General features: G+C 51.1%; 1 protein-coding gene across 5 annotated transcripts; it reads left to right on the plus strand.

Annotated features, from left to right (window-relative positions):
• The first annotated feature begins 853 nt into the window (after positions 1 to 853).
• VPS33B (VPS33B late endosome and lysosome associated) lies at positions 854 to 18772 on the plus strand. 5 transcript variants are annotated; one of them, XM_086711589.1, is made up of 24 exons: positions 854 to 1798; positions 1927 to 2169; positions 3480 to 3560; positions 3921 to 3982; positions 5103 to 5152; positions 5587 to 5654; positions 9949 to 9994; positions 10997 to 11091; positions 11371 to 11475; positions 11883 to 11979; positions 12201 to 12278; positions 12481 to 12554; positions 12833 to 12919; positions 13113 to 13203; positions 13592 to 13666; positions 13941 to 14005; positions 14128 to 14182; positions 15402 to 15448; positions 15994 to 16126; positions 16721 to 16794; positions 17546 to 17647; positions 17841 to 17916; positions 18011 to 18127; positions 18402 to 18772. In XM_086711589.1, the coding sequence occupies exons 2-24, from the start codon at positions 2074 to 2076 to the stop codon at positions 18479 to 18481; spliced, it is 1854 nt and encodes a 617-aa protein (XP_086567715.1). In that variant the 5' UTR covers positions 854 to 1798; positions 1927 to 2073; the 3' UTR covers positions 18482 to 18772. The 5 variants fall into 5 exon arrangements, with proteins under 5 accessions (XP_086567715.1, XP_086567720.1, XP_086567716.1 ...); XM_086711592.1 differs by lacking the exon at positions 854 to 1798 and having other exon boundaries at positions 1829 to 2169; positions 3278 to 3560; XM_086711593.1 differs by lacking the exon at positions 854 to 1798 and having other exon boundaries at positions 1829 to 2169; positions 3406 to 3560.
• The last annotated feature ends 1205 nt before the right edge of the window (positions 18773 to 19977 follow it).

Genomic DNA, 19977 nt, shown 5'->3' on the forward strand with positions numbered 1-19977 from the left:
AGTTGGAGAGAAGGCGGCTGTGGGTGGAATGGAAACTCTCTGCAACCTTGGGGCCAAGCTCAAGAGGCTAGCAAACTACAAACAGAAGGGACTTAAGTCCCTGCGACCCGGAGGGTATATGTGTCACTAATCTGCTCAGGGCAGTTTCCACCTCTCTGCAGCTGAGATTCAATCTCCTGAGGGGTGGGGGAGTAGGAAAAGCTCAGTACAAAATACTGGATGAGCTCTTGAAGCCCAGTGTGAGCAGAAAAGCTTCTTGTTTGCTTTTTGTTTAATCTTGTATTAGAGGATTTTTCAAGCATATGAAAGTAGGGATAATATTGTAATGCAGTGAACCCCTGTGTACCCATTGCTCAGTTTCACATTTAACATATGGCCAATCTTCTTTCATTATTTGCCCCACAGGTCCCCCTGGCTTATTTTAAAGCAAATCCTAGACTTCATATTATTTCATCTGTAAGTACTTTAATATGTATTTCAAAGAGATTAGGACTCCTTTTTAACATAGACACATAAGCCATTACTATACCTTAAAAGTTTTAGTATTCAATATCAGCTAACATCCCGATAATATTCTCTTACTGTTTCATAAATGACTTCCACGTTTGATTTCTTGGGATTAGGATCCAGACAAGGTCCACATTTTGCAACACTGCATGATGTGGTTATGTCCCGGGAGTATCATATTCTAAAGTGGTTTCTTCCACTTTATTCCCTTCACTGTTTTATGGGTTATTTACCTTACGTATTTCCTGTGTTTTGGATATAGTTCATTTTATTCCTATGATGTCTATTATCATGTCCCTACTACTCTCTATATTTCCTATCAACTGGTAGTTGGATCTTGAGACTTGATCAAATTCAATTTTTGGTACTGAGTGATGCTTTGTACTTCTACGTATCTCACCACGAGATGAGGATGTGATGTTATGATTGATTAGTGAGTGCAGGTATTCTCAGCGGATCCGTCCATTACAATGGCTTAAAAACAAAACAAAACAAAAAAACAAGGCGGATATGGATGATTACTATCACCCCTGAAAATTCCCTAATTTCTCTTCCCAGGCAATTCTTACCCCAAAGCCAATCACTTGTCTGAAAAATTTTCCACCACTGATTATGTTATCCTGTTCTAGAACTGTATATTAATGGCATCATACAGATGCCACCCTGTATCTGGGTTCTTTCATTTATTCCGTTATTTTTATTGTATGAATATGCCACAGCTTATTTATCCGTTTTCCCAAGAAGGATATTTATCCAAACTCCAGTAGCCAAAGGTCACAGGGGGCGGGACTTAGCTTCCATTGGATCCTAACGCGTTCCCCTTGTTTTCTCCGTCGCATCCCATCTCTCCGCGTCTTGCCTCCTGCAGTTGGGAAGCCACAGCGCTCCCAGTTGGCAGCCAAGTTTGTGGAATAGATTTGACTGACAGCCAAGATCCCCAGAGATCAGTGCCCTCCGGACTCCGAGTCGGCCTCGCCCATTTTACGAAGTTCTCAAAATCTAGCAAGTGTCCAACCCTCGCTTGCGCGAACTGGGAGAATTGGGTGTACCCTTAAAAATTAGTTTAAGATGTCATCCTTTTATGACAGGAACCCTCCCCTCTGGCCAGGTAGGAGACTGGAACGTTGGCCTGTTGCTCCCGCGTTTTCAACTGTCCCTTCCAGGACGCCGTCCCCTTCCCGATACGCTAAGCGCTGGTCGAGCGCACGGGACTTCCGGGAGGTCTAGGAAGTCGCTTCGCTCTCTGGCAGGAGGCGGGGTTCTTCCCGCACGCCGCGAAAGAAACCTGCGGGTGTAGACCGGAATCGTGGGACGGGGGGAGTGGACCGGGGAGGGGCGGGTCCGTCCCGGGGCTGCTGATCTGGACGAGTGTCCTCCGACGCTGCGGCTGTCTGACCGACAGGTGGCCATTCATTCCAGTGCAGGAGCGAGAGCCCCTTCGGGGGGCTCTTTCGAACGGTGCCCAAGCCCGAAGGAGCGCCGCCCTGCGCTTAGCCTGGGCTGCTGCCGACTTTCTCCGAGCGGAGGGCGTCCCCCTTCCACCCTGCGGCTCCGGTTTTCGCTGCCATGGCTTTTCCCCATCGGCTGGACGCCCCAGAGCTACCTGACTTCTCCATGCTCAAGAGACTGGCCCGAGACCAGCTCATCTATCTGCTGGAGCAGGTCAGTGCCCGCCACGCCTGGGGCCTTTTCCGCATCAACAGTTTAGCGCTCGCTGCGCGCGTTGTTCTTTCTTGCGGAGTCCCCTTGGTCTGGGTCCAGGCCCTTGGTATTGTCCTTGGAGTTTCTATAGCAGGTCCAAAAAATGAAGCATTTAGGGAGGAAAACCAGAGGGCAGTAAGAGCTGCTTGGGACCTGACGGACAGTTCATGAAAGTCACTCGTTTTTCGTAGAGGCAAGGGAGACCAGTCGTGCCCCGCATCACCGGGGATGGAGAGATGGTTAAGACATCTTTGTCGTTAGGGATTTACTCTAGTAGGAGCCCTGTGAAGCGCAAATTAACCACATAGGTGATATCACGCGGTAAACGGGTGACAGCTAGAGTGTCAGAAGCATTCAGAACAAGCAGCCATTTCTAGTTGGAGTGGTCGGGAGTTTCAAGGATTCTAGCATTGTGAGGAATAAGCATATTCTCCTTGGAAATGGAGGGCCGTGTTCCAGGCAGATAGACTGGTTGGTAGGAGCAAAGTTGAGGAATCAGGGAAGGACAAGGCATTTACAGGGAAGAGAGCAATCAGAAATTATGCAGTAGGCTTTAGGACCCACTGAAGATTTTCTTTCCCCACTTAACTGCGTGAAGCAATGCTTGAAGATGGCTCATAGCCATGTGTGGAGTGGGGTACATGGGCAACAAGAGAAACGCTAGCTGGGAGACCATTGATGAGGCAAAATTAGTGACAGTGGGAATGAAGGGAAGTGATGGATTTTCAGTCGGGACGGAAGAAGACTCAAAGATCTACTGATCGTGAAGGTGGAGAGAGAAGCAAAGCTGAGCTTGAGATTTTTATCTTGTCTTACTTGGAAAATAATGTTGTTGCTATAGTGGTAATGGGTTATATGCTTATTTATTTGTTTAATGTCCATGTTCCCCACTAGATTAGAAGGTCCTTGAGGACATCTGTTTTGTTCAACACTGTCTCCAATGAGTCCGTAGTGAAGAATCAAGCAATGGCATGTGCTTAATAAATGTATATATTTATATATATATATATGTGTTGAGTGACAGGCCTTAACCTTGGAAAGAAGGTGAAATAATTTTCTACTGGTACAGGAAATGAGAAGACAGACGGGGTGAATATATAAAGAAATGTCCAGTGTGGATATAGACAATGAATAAGGTGCTGGAGTAGATGATATGATGCCCCCCACACTCCCAACTCGGTCTGTGCTTTTATTAAGTGGATGGCTGGACAGGCTCTCAGCTGAGGGAGCGTGTGGGACCTGTGAGTGACCCAAGATACTGTGTCCTTCAGCTCCCGGGGAAAAAAGACTTGTTCATTGAGGCAGATCTCATGAGCCCTTTGGATCGTATCGCCAATGTCTCCATCTTGAAGGTACCTGCCCCTCTTCCCAGTGGACTCTGGCCCCTCTTTCCTCATTAAGCAGTTTTGCTTTTGATGAGCAGTACAAATTACCAAAGAGTGACTACCCTACTAGTAAATGCAGAGTAGCTGAATCAGGTGGATGAAGGGGGATCGATGCTATTGTTTGGATTGTTTTTGAATTGTTTGGTCTTGGTTTTTTGTTATTTTTTTCTGTTGCCAGCGTGAGGAAAGTTCGGTGGGATGGTTGTCAGGGAGGCAGTTTGATTCCTAGAAAGTACCACGAACAGGAGCCCTTACTGTAGTCCCCTTTGTGTCATGCTTTGGGTTTCAAGCACTTACATCCTTGGCCTTGTTGGCTTCTCTCTGTAGCAACATGAAGTAGACAAGCTGTACAAGGTGGAGAACAAGCCAGCCGTCAGCTCCAGTGAACAGTGAGTGTCTGGGAGAGTCCGTCCGGGCCCCAGGCTGGAGGAGGGCCCCGCACGTCTGCCCCAGGTCCGGCCTTGGCTGGAGCCTGGCGCCATGTTTGCGCTCTGGTTCATCTCCCTTCACTTCTACCAACTCACGCCTAGGTCATGCCGTGGCCTCGTAACTGGTCTCCCTTTCGGCACTTTCTCCCTCCCTTGTTCTCGTCTCTCTCTAATCCAGTCTGCCGTCGCTAAACCAGACTGATTAATCGTCCAAAAATATTTCCACTACGCTCCTCACAGGAACCTCCAAGGCTCCCCTTACTTACCGAGTGAAGTCCAGATTGACCATCACAGATACCAAGGCTGTCTGCAGCACGGCTCATGCTGCCTTTCCAGCCTCGTCTGTCACTTGTCCCCTCAAGCCTCTACTTGACGCGCACACACACACACACACACACACACACACACACACACACACGCCACCCAGCTATGCCTTTGCCCCATGCCCCGGGCCACTCCATTCACTGCGTGCAGTTCTCTCCTGCCCTCACTGCTCCTGCAAAAAGCACCCAGCCTTCAGAGCCGGTGCCACCTGCTCCATGAAGCTCTGGGTCGCCCTTCCACTCCTGGGGGCTTTTCTCCTCCTCCGCATTTCCCTGGTATTTAGTATCTGTCCTGTTCACCTGGCACTCGGTCACATACAGCCTGTTGTCTGGCCTATGTTTTTATTTTGTTTGTTTTTCTGTCGTAAGTAACATTTATCCTCCTTTAGAGGAAAATACCCCAATTTGAAAAACACTATCTTGTATACTTTCTTGTTTTATTTTTAAGACTTGATTATTAATATACTCCATACATACGTGCATCTCATTTTGCCCAGTAGATTGTAAACTATGGGAGAGCAGGAGCCCCTGGCGCCCCCCACCCCCACCCCGAGTGCCGGTGTAGCTGTTGTACGGAAGGGAGTCTTCTGTAGGCCAGGGGAGCCTGGCCGAGCTTTGGCTCGGCTGAGAACGGTAGGCCCGGCAAGACGAGCAGATGGTGAGAGAGTTCACGTTTCAGTTTCTCCCAAGCTGCCATCACCGCCTCCATGACTTTCCTTCACTGCGGCTTTCGGTTCTTTTCCCTTTCTCTCCCGCAGGTTGTGCTTCTTGGTCAGACCGCGCATCAAGAACATGCGATATGTTGCCAGTGAGTATGCCATGGTGCTGCGTGTAACTAAGACCTGGGAAGGAGTGGCCAAGGTTAAGGGCTTGGGCCGTGAGGACCTTTTAAAAGAAAAGATAGTTCGAGGGGCTCCTGGGTGGCGCATTCGGTTAAGCGTCTGTTTAGCTCAGGTGGTGATCATGTGTTCCATGGGTTCGAGCCCCATGTCAGGCTTTGGGCTGACAGTGGGCTTTGGCCTGCTTGGGATTCTCTCTCCCTCTCTCTCTTTTTGCCCCTCCCCCACTTGCTCTGTCTCTCTCTGTCTCTGTTTAAATAAATAAGCTTAAAAAAAAAAAACCCACTTTAAAAAGAAAAGATGTTTCGAGTTGGCCATATCACTTGTAGAGGATATCCGCTTCCTTGCTTCTAGTCTAACAAATGGCCCATGGCTTTCTGGATTGCGTTCCTTGTGTCTGTAGGTCTCGTCAATGCTGACAAGTTGGCTGGCCGAACTCGGAAATACAAAGTGATCTTCAGCCCTCAGAAGGTGAGTCTGGGTGCTGGTGGGAATAGGAGAAGGTAGATCAAGATGGAAGGCTGGGAAGGGGCCGGGGCCCAATAGCCGTATCTCCTGCGAAGCAAACTATGTGACTGAACAAAATACCCGTCCTGGTCTTGTCATTGACATGGTCCTTACCGTTTAGCGGAGGGTCTGTCATCAAACTGCCCCAGTTAAGGACTGTGGAATTGTGAGAGGTGGCCTCTACGTAGACTTCTTGTGAAGTAGAACCTGCTGTGTATCCCTTCTCACACAAATTTCTGTACTGTAAGGTGCAGTGTATTATGGTTTCAGTGACTTTCTTTTTCTATCCCTTTAATAATAAATACAATAAATCATTACCCCCCCCCCCACGCGCCCCCCGTCATGCTCATCCAAGGCATGTGGCCAGCTGCCTCCGGGTTACTAGAACTATACCGATATACTTTGGAAAAGCCTTTTCTTACACGAGAAAGGAACCTTAGAGACCATTGAACTCCACCCCAGCTTTGAGCAGCAGAGGGAAGTAAGGCCCACGGTCCCACAGGAGTTAGCACGACCAGGCTAGGTCTCTTCCATCCTTTTTAGCTCAGTACTTGTAGTGTTTGGTGACCTGCCGTGGCTCCTCCGTTTCCTGAGTCCATCCAACTCCGCTCTCACCGCCACGTCAGCAAGGTGCATCACGGGTACATCCTCCGTCTTACTGATGAGAAGGAATGATGTACCAGGTCTTTGCACTGCCTGCCTTAGGCCTATAAAGCTGTACCAAATAGTGCATGTCGCATGTAGAGCAGATGGAAATTAAGGTTGAAAGGACAGGGGTTTATTCTTTTTCAATTTTCCCCAAAAAACTAGAGAAAATGGAAGCGGTAGCTAAGACTAATAAAGCCAAAGTGGCTGTGAATCCTTGCTTAGCTCTGATTAACTGTGTGATCTTGGATGGGGTTCCTCAGTGCTCTGTGTCCCAGTTTTCTCATCTATGAGATGGAGTTGATAGTAATACTTACCTCTCTTTTTTATAACAGGGCTGAGCATTTTCACGTTTTGTTATTTTAATTTCGGTATAGTTAACATACAGCGTAATTAGTTTTAGGTGTGTAAGGCAGTGAGTCACCAGTTCCATACATCACCCTGTGCTCATCGCAAGCGCCCTCCTTACTCCCCATCACCTGTTTCCCCCGTCTCTCCACGCACCTCCATCTGATGACCGTCAGCATGTTGTCTGTAGTTAAGAGTGTTTCTCGGTTCATGTCTGTCTCTCTTTTGTTTTCCCTTTGCGCATTCGCTCGTTAAATTCCAGAAGTGACGGGCGCCTGGGTGGCTCAGTCGGGTAAGCGTCCGACTCTTGATTTCAGCTCAGGTCTTGATCCCCTGGTTGTGAGATTGAGCCCCACATCGGGCTCTGCACTGACAGTGTGGAGCCTGCTTGGGATTCTCTCTCTCTGTCTCTGTCTGCCCCATCCTGCATGCTCTCTCTCTCTCTCTCTCAAAAATAAATAAATAAACATAAAAAATTCCACATATGATTGAAGTCATATGGTATTTGTCTTTCTTTGACCGACTTATTTCTCTTAGCGTTACACTTTTTAGATCCATCCGTGTCGTTGCAAATGGCAAGTAGTTACCTCACTTGATTTAAATGGCTTTCAACTTTTGTTGTGAAATCACAGGCTTATATTGTTTTCTTATGTGAAAGGAAGAAGAAGAAAGAGTCAATGATCTTCCATTGAAGATCATTTGCAAATTTGTAGAAGAGTCTTAACGGCTGTTTATTCTGTTTAGAAATACAGATATTTCAAGTATAACATCATTACCAGGGCAAGAAATTATTGACTATGATAACTGTTCGGAGTTACAGGTTACTTTTTAATGTCATTAAAGGAGCTGTGGCAGTAAATTCCAGTTTTTGGAGTCTTACAAAACCCCTTTTTTCAAAGTGTACTTCCAAGGACAGATTTGTTTAAATGGGATAGAACAAGTTGGTAATAGTTTCAAATAATCCTACAAGCCTCCCTCTTACACAGGAAAACAAAATCGGTATTTCAGTGAATCTTCTCCATCTCACATCCTAACTAATCAGATTCTTTGACCGAATTTTCTGTCACTGAACCACCTCTTTCTCAGTAGCCATAGCAAAGAGGTTATCTCTCTCTCTTCCCGAGACTCCTCTTCTTAATTATGAAGATTGGCAGTTGTCGATCTGGGCTCTGGAACTCTCAGCCCTAAAAGTAGGCCTACAGTTTCAGTTTTACTGACAGAAATGAGTGAGGGATGGGGCACCTGGCTGTCTCAATCCATAGAGCACATGACTCTTGATCTCGGGGTTGTGAGTTCAAGCCCCACATTGGGTGTAGAGCCTCCTTTATTTTTTATTTTTCTTAAAAATTTTTTTCTAATGTTTATTTTTGAGAGAGAGAGAGAGAGAGAGAGGGCGAGAATGGGGGAGGGGCAGAGAGAAAAGGAGACACAGAATCCAAAGTAGGCTCCAAGCTCTGAGCTATCAGCACAGGGCCCCACGCGGGGCTCAAACTCAGTAACTGCTTCAAGATCATGACTTGAGCCGAAGTCAGTCGTTTAACCAACTGAGCCACCCAGGTGCCCCAGAGCCTACTTTAAAAAAAAAAAGAAAAGAAAGAAAGGGACACCTGGGTGGCTCCGTCGGTTAGGCATCCAATTCTTGGTTTCGGCTCAGGTCATGGTCTTGCAGTAAGTGAGTTCGAGCCCCACGTCGGGCTCTGCACTGACGTTGTGCAGCCTGCTTGGGACTCTCTCTTCTCTCTCTGTCCCTCCCCTGCTCTCTCTCAAAATAAATAAGCATTTTTTTTAAAAAGAAAAAGAAATAAGTGAGGGATGAATAGGATTTTTCTGTGTAAAGTAAAATAAGGAACACGTAGCATTAATCTTCCACATCTTGTAGAGTCAGTCTAGGATTGTGAGAGGTAATCCTTATAAAACGCTAAGGACAATGCCTAGCACGTGTAAAATGCTTAATGTACATTGGTACCATCGTCTGTATCAGATGATATGCTTCACTGTTCTCCTCATTGCCTCTAATTATTTTGCCTTCTTCCCACTGGTCTCAAAGGAGGAAGTGACTCTGGCCTCTTCCCCTCCCTGATCAGCTGGTTCACCTGTGTTCTTAGCCCTACATCCATGCTCCTTCTCTACCCTCTTGCTTTGTTAGGTAGACCTTTCTCTTCTGTCTTCAACCATGTCTGCCACTTTTTCTTTTTTTTTTTTCCTCTACTTTTTTTTAGTGTTTATTTATTTTTGAGAGAGAGACAAAGTGCAAGCAGGGGAGGGGCAGAGAGAGAGGGAGACACAGAATCTGAAGCCGGCTCCAGGCTCCGAGCTGTCAGCACAGGGCCCGACGTGGGGCTCGAACCCACGGACCGCCAGATCACGACCTTAGCCGAAGTCGGACGCTTCACCGACTGAGCCCCCCCCAGGCGCCCCCGTGTCTGTGTCTTCTAGATGATCCTCCCTGCTTCGTGTCTTCTCCCTGTCGGGGGCTCTGCCTCCTGTTGTGGCCACACTTCTGTGAAGAGGTCTTGCCGCCGCTGCTCCCACACTCTCACGCCCACCTCAGTCTTTAAGCTGAGTCCTCCCAGGGCTCTGTCGTCAAATCCAGTGATGCCTGGTTCACGCGCGTCCTAATGTCTCCAGCATTGACACTGTTGCCCATTCTTCCTGAGACTCTGACCGTCCTGCCTTTAGAGGTGCTGCGTCCCCTGCTCCCCCCTCCATGCCACCCTTGTCTTCTCTCCAGGTCTCGCACGGTGCGCCCTTTTAATTTCAGTGTTCCCTAGAATCCTCCCTGTAGCTCTCGTGCCCCTCCATGTTCTCTTCTCTCGCACACACCACTTACTTTAAACACCCTGTGCCGTTGACTCCCGGGCTGGATCCCCAGACCCCTCTCAGTGACTCCAGGGGTCCCCTGGACATGCGCTGACCAGCCTCTCCATGCCACCACCCCTTTCCTCCGAGGCGCGGTCGTGCCCTCCCTCGCACGTCTGTCTTTGGGACTCACCCTTCGGTGACAGCTGAAATACCTTCTCCTTTGTGCAGTTTTCCAGTTTCCCGGGGAGAGAGGAGCACTGGACTGAATACATAAATAAAGGGGATGGGAGGGAAACAAAGCCCTGGGCTAGACGGTCCCAGTGGTCCTCCCTGGCCGTCCGAGTCCACGTTCCCTTGTGGGTGCTGGGTTCAGTAGGTATTGTTCTCAGCAGCGACAGTGGAGCTCCAGAGACAGAAGCACAGAGAAGGCGGCGGTCACCAGCCATTCCCTCTTGTCTTTCAGTTTCACGCGTGTGAGATGGTGCTGGAGGAAGAGGGAGTCTATGGAGGTGAGAGAAGGCCACTGTGAGTGGAAACGGGGAGCACGAAGAAGGGAATGATCGCTGGCTCCCTGTGTCTGCCTGTGGGCCTGGGAGGAGGGGAGGCTCCTGACGAGGGGGGGCCAGAGAGGGCCCTAAAGGGAGGGCCGAAGGGGATGCCAGGTGCCGCCGTTCCTATCTTCCGAGACTCCTTCTCACAGGGAGAGCACACCCTCCGTTCTGATTGCCTCTGCATCCGGCACAGTGCTCCCCGTGCTCCTGGCTGGAACTCCCAACTCCGCCTGTGCCGGGACCCGGGGGCCTCCTTGGCCTCCTGTGGTTGCTCCCCTCCTCCCCCCTCCCCCTCACCGTGTGCTGCTCCCTCCTTTCCTCCTGCCTTGGGCACTTCACACATGCTGTTCCCGTTGCCGAGAATATTTTCCACCCTCAGCTTTTTTTTTTTCCATACCCAAATTTTACTCAAATTCTAAGCTTAAATCTCGCTTGTCTTCCCTCTGCCCTGGCACCCCTATACTCTTCCATGCTCTCTATAGTTGAGGTTCGATCCCTGAACATTTGTGCTCCTGGATTCCTCTTCTAGCTCCGTGGGGCACAGCCGTGATGAGATGTGTCTGGTGCGTTTCCACTAGATTGAGGTTCTCTCGCGGAAGATGGGGAGTGTGTCCATTCCGTTCACCACAGTACCCCCAGTGCCTGCGCCTGTGTGCCTTCCTGTCAGTGTTTGTCCACTAGGGAATGATGTTTCCTCAGCACTTTTGTTGGCGCCCTCACGCACACACACCCCTTACCATGTGGTGTGGCTGTGGTGTACGGGTCTCCTTTTGTTATCAGACCGTGAACTCCTTCAGGGCACAGACTCTGTCTTAAACTTATCTTTGGGTGTCCCGTGCTTCGTGTCATGCTGGGCATGTGGCAGGTGCTCCGATATTTCGGCATGACTGTGGGGACCGACCTTCTCAGCGCGGAGCCCCGTGCCTTCGGCAGGGAGACTCACGCCGTCTGTACCCGCAGATGTGAGCTGTGACGAATGGGCCTTTTCTTTGCTACCTCTTGATGTGGATCTGTTGAGCATGGAGCTCCCAGAATTTTTCAGGGACTACTTCCTGGTAAGTGCAGGGTCCTTGGGTCTTGGCATTGACAGGTGGGGACAAACATGGAGTCCAGTGGGCTACAGTGAGCCGGAAATACTGATGGAACCTTCCCCTAACTCGAGATACTGGTTTCTAGATCAAATGCTACTGGTTGATGTCCGCAGGCCTTGCTCTGGGGCCAATCAGAATGAAAGCTTTCAAGCAGTCCCCACACCCTGCCTTCCTGCCCTAGCCCCTCTCCAGATGGGTCTGCTGGCTTGGCCCATATCTTTGTGGCCCATATGGCCCCTGCAGGAGGGAGATCAGCGTTGGATCAACACCGTGGCGCAGGCCTTACACCTCCTCAGCACTCTGTACGGACCCTTCCCTAACTGCTACGGAATTGGCAGATGTGCCAAGGTGGGCACTGGCAGCAATCTTGTCCCGATAGCCCCCATTCCACCCATTCTCTACCCACCAAGGACTGCCCATGGGCATGTGTGATAAGAGGTATATTCTTTAGCTTGCTTTTCTTGTTCTGGAATAGGTCCTCAGAGAGGAGGACTTGTGTGGCTAACGGAAAGGCCAGGGCCAGGGCCTCGGGGGTAACACTCCTACATGTCTTCCTTGGGGCCAAGGACACGCCTCTATGGGCATGGGGAGGGGCAAGGGGTGGGAACAGGTGCGGGTGCAAGAGTTCATATTGTTAACAATTAGTTTCCCTCCTGGGGTCAAATAGAGGTGTCATGTGGAAAAGAGGGCTTCAGTAGGTGCGGGCTGTCACAGGGACCTGGACACAAGACTGGGAATTTCCTGGTCCCTGGCAGATGTCGTATGAATTGTGGAGGATACTGGAACAGGAGGAGGATGGCGAAACCAAGGGCCGAAGGCCAGAAATTGGACACATCTTCCTACTGGACAGAGGTACGTTATACTCAGCACTCCCGTTGTCTTTGGACCCTCGGAGACGTGAGGATATGGCGAACGTGGCGGCCCAGATGGGATCCTCAGGTTGGGGCTGTGAATGCCATCGTTGATGGGGAGCGTGGCGCTTGGGCCCTCTGGAGGCACGGGAGCTGACGCGGAGTGAACTGGGTAGACGTATAGGTCCGGGAGGACCCTCATGGGTGGGGATCTCATTTCAGACGTGGACTTTGTGACGGCACTTTGCTCCCAGGTGGTTTACGAGGGCCTGGTGGATGACACGTTCCGCATCAAGTGTGGTGAGCGGCGTCCCGGCAAGATGGAGGTGGTGCTTGGCGGCCGGGGCCTCTTGCGTGGGGCAGGGCTGGTGGGAGAGCCCCAGACTCAGAGCCCACTGCTAGCTTCCAGATAGTTCAGGGACTTTTAATGGCAGTTCAGGAAAGGGTAGGAGAAAGAAGGCCTCAGCGGAGGTCCTCATAGCTGCTCCCTCTGCTCTCAAAGGGAGTGTCGATTTTGGCCCAGAAGTCACATCCTCTGACAGGAGCTTAAAGGTGCTACTCAATGCCGAGGACAAGGTGAGGGGATGGGTGCTGGCTGTGGGCTTGCCCGGGGCGTGGGCCCCGGCTCTGGGAGGGGAGGCTGAGCCTGTGGGAGATGGATTCCCCACCGGGAGCGAGCACACCCCGAGCGCGGAGCTGCTATTTGACACACACTTAGAAGATCAGCTCAGCTTTCTCCGTGATTTTGCTAGAACAGCTGGGCGCTGCTCTCGTGCGCTCATCACGCTGCTCAGGGAGGAGGCGCCGGTTAGGTGTCTCTCTGGTAAGTCGTTGCCGTCTTGTTCCCCTTGCAGGTGTTTAATGAGATTCGTAATGAACACTTCTCCAACGTCTTTGGGTTTTTGAGCCAGAAGGCCCGGAACTTACAGGCTCAGTATGACGTGAGGCTCTGGGCCGGGGTCCTCTGTTCTGTTTCCCCAGTGGCCTCCCAAGGCTGCTGCCCTTCGGCTCCCTTCTGATACGACGACAGCCCCCTGTCTTTTCTCTTGCATCGGGGGGATCCGGGGGAGAGGGGTGGCTGCTCGTGTCTGAGGGCCGGGAGGCTGAGGCTGACGTTAGGGGATCTTCCGCCAGCGCCGGAGAGGCATGGACATCAAGCAGATGAAGAACTTCGTGTCCCAGGAGCTCAAGGGACTGAAACAGGAGCACCGCCTGCTGAGCGTCCGTAGGTTTCATGAGGGGAGGGCGAAGGGATGCCTCAGAGATCTCTCCCAAGAGAGGAGCTCTCTGTTCACCCAGCACACAGTGATCTTGCTTGGTCTGACATGGGAAGAGGGGCTTCTGCATTTTGCCTTAAGAAGTTTTGTTTGTTTGTTTGTTCGTTTGTTTTGTATACTTCTATAGGTTTAACGGCAGTAACGATTACAGCGTTAGATAATTTTATTACATAGTTGAAGCGCCAGGTATCATTCTAACTAATTTATACGCACTCTCTCACGTAATCACATAACTGTCTCCAACATGGCCAGTAAGAAGTTTTTATTCTTCTGGACATAAAGGCACATCCTTTTAGAACCAGGAGTACGTCAGCTCGCTTTTTGTCCTATCTGTAGATATCGGGGCCTGTGAATCCATCATGAAGAAGAAGACCAAACAGGACTTCCAGGAGCTCATCAAGACCGAGCACGGTAGCTGCGGCGGTCCTGCTGGGCTCCTGCCCCTGCTAAGGCTTCCCTTGCTCCCAGCCCCGTCCCACCCGGCAGAGATGCCTTCTGGCTCCTTTCGGCCGATGCTGGCTGTGGGGAGTGCTGCTCCCTGCTAGAAGTCCTGGGGGTCCTTAACCCACCCCAAGGATGGAGAAAGATGGGGAGATAGACACCTGTCAGCACAGGTGGCAACCCCCCCCCAACTACCTTCCCCCCACCCCAGCCCCGTAATAGGCTCCCCTGTGTTTACTCACAGCGCTGCTGGAGGGCTTCAACATCCGGGAGAGCACCAGCTACATTGAAGAACACATAGACCGGCAGGTGAGCAGGTGGCCGGGGTTCCGGGAACGGTGTTTCGCGGTGGGGTTGGCCTCCAGCGGGAGGAAGGGAGAGAACGTATGTCCTGAAACTTGAACTGTCTTTGACTCTTTCTTCCCGTGTAGGTGTCGCCTATAGAAAGCCTTCGCCTCATGTGCCTTTTGTCCATCACTGAGAATGGTGAGCCCCTGGAACCGAAGACGCCAGATTGCAAAAACTGTACCTTAGGGATGGCAGAAATCATTTTGAAGGACGGAGACGAATGTCCTAGCAGACAGAACGTTTCCCAGTAATTTGGATTCTTTCCCCCATAAAATAAAGCAGTTTTTGTTCTGAGTGAGACACCCCACGTCCTAATTTATCATCCTGACCCTAAGCAGGACCACAGCCAAGTCCCCACCACAGGCCCCGTCACATCGTAGGACCGCAGAGGCTTAGCGCAGAGTGGCATTTATTCCATCTGGCCTCCTGCCTTCAACGAAGTTTCCTAATGAAGATACAGTCCAGGAAAAGGGGACAGCCTTTTGGAATTGCACAAACATTTCCAAAAGCTCAGATCCTGCGACCTTTTGTGGCAGACCTTTTAACCTGCTTATGCAGCCTTTTCACCTGCTTTTTTTTCAGCGGGAATTATAGTTGGCACACGATGTCACGTTAGTTTCAGGTGTGCGGCACCGTGCGCGGGACGCTGGGCTCCCCACAAGGGCAGCTACCGCCTGTCACCATACAGCGCTGTTACAGTGCCATTGACTATTCCCTGTGCTGTGCCATTCTTCCCCGTGACTTACTCATCCGCGGCCGGAGGCACCTTCCACTCCCTTCACCCTTTACGGCAACTCGTGTGTACGGCGGAAGCCGTCCAGGTGGGGACTAGTCTTCAAGGCTGCTTTCCGCCCCGAGGAGTGGTCGGCTTATTCTACATCTCCTTTGACTATCAGAGTCGCAAGCCCATTCTCCCTACCTCCCTGGAGGAAAGCATGGCAGGCTGCACTTTTGGACTTCATCTGAACATCTGTCCTATTCCTCGGTAGCGGTAGCGGTAAAGTGATTCGCAGTAGCGCAGGAGCCCCCTCCCTCCTGCCGCATCCGTCCGCCACCCCCGCTGGGAGCAGCCCGCCTCCCCGCGTCCCTCCCTCTGCGCCCTGGCGGCTCAGGCAGGACTCTGCCTTGGAACTCTCAGATCCAGGCTCTGTCTCTCACTGAGCAAGCTTAAATTTAAGAGTCAGTTTAGAATCGACTGGATAGGATGCAAGGTTAACATTTACCGATTCCTTTCCTCCTGATTAAGGGTTTTTTTGGCAGCAAGAGGATGGGTGGGTGGGTGGGTGGGTGGTCTGACTGTAGATTTTAGGACACTTCAGCTGGTGTTTGCAGGAGCCTGTCTCCTCTTCCTTACCAGGTTTGATTCCCAAGGATTACCGATCTCTGAAAACACAGTATCTGCAGGTAAGGCCAGGAGAATGCACTCGGGGGAACTCGGTGGAGGGAGGTCATGGGACGTTCCTAAAAGACACAGAAGAAATGGCCCCTTTCCTGTCTGTGTCCCCATTTTGTTCCCCGTCTGCCTCCCTCTTAGAGCGTCTCAGGACGGTCACCTTTCAGCACGTGGAGACCCTCCCACGCCCTTGTCTCTCCCACTCTCGGTTCTCTTGGTGGATGGCCAGTGCTGGGAGAACTGGAGCCATAGAGCTGAGTTCTCACCCCTGGGACTCTCCCTCACTTCAGCGCCTTGGAAGGCGTTGATACAGCTTTCCTTCTAGGTCTTTCTCCAGTCTTACCTCATCTGTGAAGCCCTTCCCACCACCCTTACATCACTGGCCTTCTCTGTTCTCTCTCAGTTCCGTGCTTTTTTTTTTTTTCTTTTTTGTTTGCTGTTTGGTTATTTCTTCAGGGCACAGAATACATGACCCTTCTGTCCCTCACCTCCATATCACCCAATGTGATACGGTGTGGCGGGCGCGCAGTAAGTGGCTGAATTGCATTTCCTTCAGAGCTATGGCCCCGAGCACCTGCTAACCTTCTCCAATCTGCGGCGAGCGGGGCTCCTGACGGAGCAGGCCCCTGGGGACGCCCTCACGGCCGTGGAGAGTAAAGTGAGCAAGCTGGTGACGGACAAGGCTGCGGGTGAGCACAGGGCACGGGTAGCCCCTTCCTTGGCCCGAGTCCCCTCTTCTCACAACAGGCAGAGCACCCCGGGAGGGAGAGAATGAGCTGGGGAAGGAGAACAGGATTCTTCACTCTCACTGTCATTACCGCTGCTTCCGCCGCGAGCAGGCTCCACGTATTGTCCGCTTACTGAGTACTAAGACCTTTAGGTAACAGTTTGTCAATCCTCACAAAGTAAGTTCATAATCTCCATTTTATAGATAAGGCAACAGGCTTAGAGAGGTTATGTGACTTGTTCAACATCCCTCAGTAAGTCAGATTTGAGCCCAGGTCAGTTTGACTCCAGGGCCCACACACTTAGCCAGTAAGCGAGGTTCACCCCGCGGGTTGCGCTTAGTAGATAGTTGGCACCCTGTAGGAGGCGGGAGACCGTGCTGGGGAGAAGGGTGGTGGTGTCTTGATCGGGTCTAGGGAATTCTGGGTGAATGGCTTTGAGGAGAGTCTTGAGACGTGAGCGGTCCCGCCGTTTGTCATTTCCTGAGTGCTTTCACCTGTGGCGATGTCATGACCCTGTAGACCTTAAATGAAATCCAGCACAGATTTCCTTCCCAGGGAAGATTACTGATGCCTTCAGTTCTCTGGCCAAGAGGAGCAATTTTCGTGCCATCAGTAAGAAGCTGAATTTGGTACGTAGGATCGGGACAGACGGGGCAGCCGTGGGTCCAGTCCTTTGTGGAGTGCTTTGAATTCACACAGACCTCTCTGTTGTTTTGTTCTTACAAAGATCCTTCTGTTCAGTAGCGTTACAGCATGAGCTTAATTTAATAATGAGACAAGCAAGGCACAGGGCACTGGGGTGGCTCGGTCGGTTAAGCGTCCGACTTCGGCTCAGGTCACGATCTCACCGTTCGTGAGTTCGAGCCCCGGGTCGGGCTGTGTACTGACAGCTCAGAGCCCGGAGCCTGCTTCAGATTCTGTGTCTCCCTCTCTCGCTCTCTGCCCTTCGCCTGCTCCCACTCTGTGTGTGTTTCTCTTTATCTCAAAAATAAACATTGAAAAAATTAAAAAGTACCGAGGCAAGACACAAAGATTCATTTACTTGATGAACATGTAACAAGCACCCGCCAATGCCAGAGGATAGGCTGAGTGCCACGTCAGTGACAGACCTGTCCCATGTCACCAAGAAATCAGCAAAGGGGCATCTTTCTTTCCAGCCCTTCACAGGGAACGTGGGGAACTCATTCAAGGGAATCAGTGGATACTGAACAAAAGCTTTAATCTTTGGTTATGGAGTCTTTTTCCTTTTTTTAAATAGGGATTTTGCCGGTTTTCCCTTTAGTTGAAATAAGAACTGTTTTGGGGGATATGCTACTTTTCCCTGACTGCATAAAGGGCTGGAGGGATCACACGCCTCACATAGTCCCCTTTACCCCTTAGATCCCACGCGTGGATGGCGAGTATGACCTGAAAGTGCCGCGGGACATGGCATATGTCTTCAGTGGCGCTTACGTGCCCCTCAGCTGCCGAGTCATTGAGCAGGTGAGGACAGGCGACCCGCTCCCGTTCATACTCCGCGCTCTGCTTTCTCTGGCCGCCTGGCCTGTCCCGACTGTTAGCTGCCCCGGTAACTAACAAGAAAGGCGAAGGTCGCCTGCCGCCTCCCTCCTTTCCCAGGCCTGATACTGTCTCGGACTTGAAAGCGGCGCCTGTGCCCCCTCCCCCTCCCCCCCAGGTGCTGGAGCGGCGGAGCTGGCAGGGTCTAGACGAGGTGCTGAGGCTGCTCAACTGCAGCGAGTTGGCGTTCACAGGTGCGTGGCATTGACCGTGCGGGCGGGGCGGGCGCCGGCAGCGGGTGGGGGCGGGCACCGCGCCACACGCGAGTGTCTGCTCTGGTCTTCGCAGACATGACCAAGGAAGACAAGGCTTCCAGCGAGTCCTTGCGCCTCATCTTGGTGGTGTTCCTGGGTGGCTGCACGTTCTCTGAGATCTCAGCCCTCCGCTTCCTGGGCAGAGAGAAAGGCAAGAGGGAGCAGAAGGTGGGATGTGGGGGACAAGGGGCAGTGCTCAGGAAGCCTCCTCGACTGGCCCCGGCACCGCTCGCCAGTCTGGCTGTGGGCCGGATAGCAGGGCGCCCTTTCCACCGAGTGCTGCAAGTCGTCGTGTGCGGGACCGGGGCGCGGATGCGTCTGTGTCTGATCCAGCCGGGACCGTGGACCCGAGGGCTTCACGTGGCTGGTGCTGGGGGCCCGCGACCTGCTCTTAGTCACGGACGCCGGTGCTTTTGACTCCATAGGGTACAGGTTCATTTTTCTGACCACGGCAGTCACAAACAGTGCTCGCCTCATGGAAGCCATGAGTGAAGTGAAAGCCTGACGTTCTCCCTGCCGCTGTCGACGTCTTCCCTGGACACGTTCCCGAGGGGATGCAGGAATTGATCCCAGCTGCTAATGTAGTGTCCACCAACCACCCTACTCAGAGCTGGGGAGCGCGGAACTTGTGTGGGCTTTAGCAGAAAGTTACTTGAGCAGAGCGTTCACTTCCTGCCCCCAGGAAATTTCTTTTTTGTCGATGAAGTGCAGCTTGTGCTGAAAAGAGGGGGAGGAACAGGTACCTTTTGCTAAATCCTGTTTGAGTATCATTGTAAATAAAACCTCTGCTCTCAGATGTCATGTTTAGTCCTTGCCATGCACTTCTGTCTGCTCAGTGGAGTACAGGGGCGCCTTCCACTGGGGGTTCGTGTGTTCTGTGGCCTGGACTGTGCAGGAGCTCTGGGGCCGGTCTGGTGCTCCCCGAAACTCACCCTGTACCAGAGTTTTCCCAACCCTAAAATGAGGGGGATGGATTAGATAGGTGATCAGTAAGCACCCCTCCAATTCTAAAAATCTATAATTCATTATTTTTTCTTCCTTTTTCCTCCTTCCCTCCTCTCTCCATCTTCCTTCCTTCCTTCCTTCCTTCCTTCCTTCCTTTCTTTTTCTTTCTTTCTTTCTTTCTTTCTTTCTTTCTTTCTTTCTTTCTTTCTCTTTCTTTCTCACTTTTCTCTCTCTTTCTTGTCCCTCCCTCCCTCCCTTCCTTCCTTCCTTCCTTCCTTCCTTCCTTCCTTCCTTCCTTCCTTCCTTCCTTCCGTAAAACTTCATCCAACGCAGGGCTCAGACTCATGACCCCAAGATCAAGAGTTGCGTGCTCCACCAACTGAGCCAGCTAGGCACTTCTTGTGATTCATTATCCTTTTAGAAAAAATGTGTCCATTACTGTTTTAACCTAAGAAGGCACTTCACTTTCAAGCATTTGTCTTTTATTACAGAATGAAAGCTTATGTCCTGTTAGAGCAGTTTCAGGCATTGGCAAACAGTGCTTCTAAAAAGGTCAGCAGTGCTCCCCAATTGATGATTTTAGTGGCCTTTCTCTCCCTTGATCTTTTTTTTTTTTTAAGGTTTATTTATTTATTTTGAGAGAGAGAGAGCACACACTTGTGAGCAGGGGAGAGAGAAGGGGAGAGAGAGAATCTCAAGCAGGCTCCCTGCTGTTAGTGCAGAGCCTGATGCGGGGCTTGATCTCATGTTGAGATCATGACCTGAACCGAAATCAAGAGTCAGGCACTTAACCGACTGAGCCAGCCAGGCTCAGCATTTAAAAATTGTGAGCTGTAACCACATCTGTGAGCCTCTCTTCGGTCCTCCTCTAACTTAACCTCACTGATAACTGCCTTTCCTTTCTCCCGTTCAACTTCCATGATGCTCTTTTGTTGTCCTCCTGTGGTCTCCTAGATTGTCCTTCTGTCTTCTTGGATTACATCTCTCTGCCTATCCCCTCTCCATCCTTAGTTGTCATCCACTTCCAGATCTCAAGCTTTCATCTTGCTGCTGAAC

This window comes from Puma concolor, chromosome B3 (genome assembly GCF_028749965.1).
Source record: "Puma concolor isolate L17-30 chromosome B3, mPumCon1.1.hap2, whole genome shotgun sequence".
Lineage (NCBI taxonomy): Eukaryota > Metazoa > Chordata > Mammalia > Carnivora > Felidae > Puma > Puma concolor.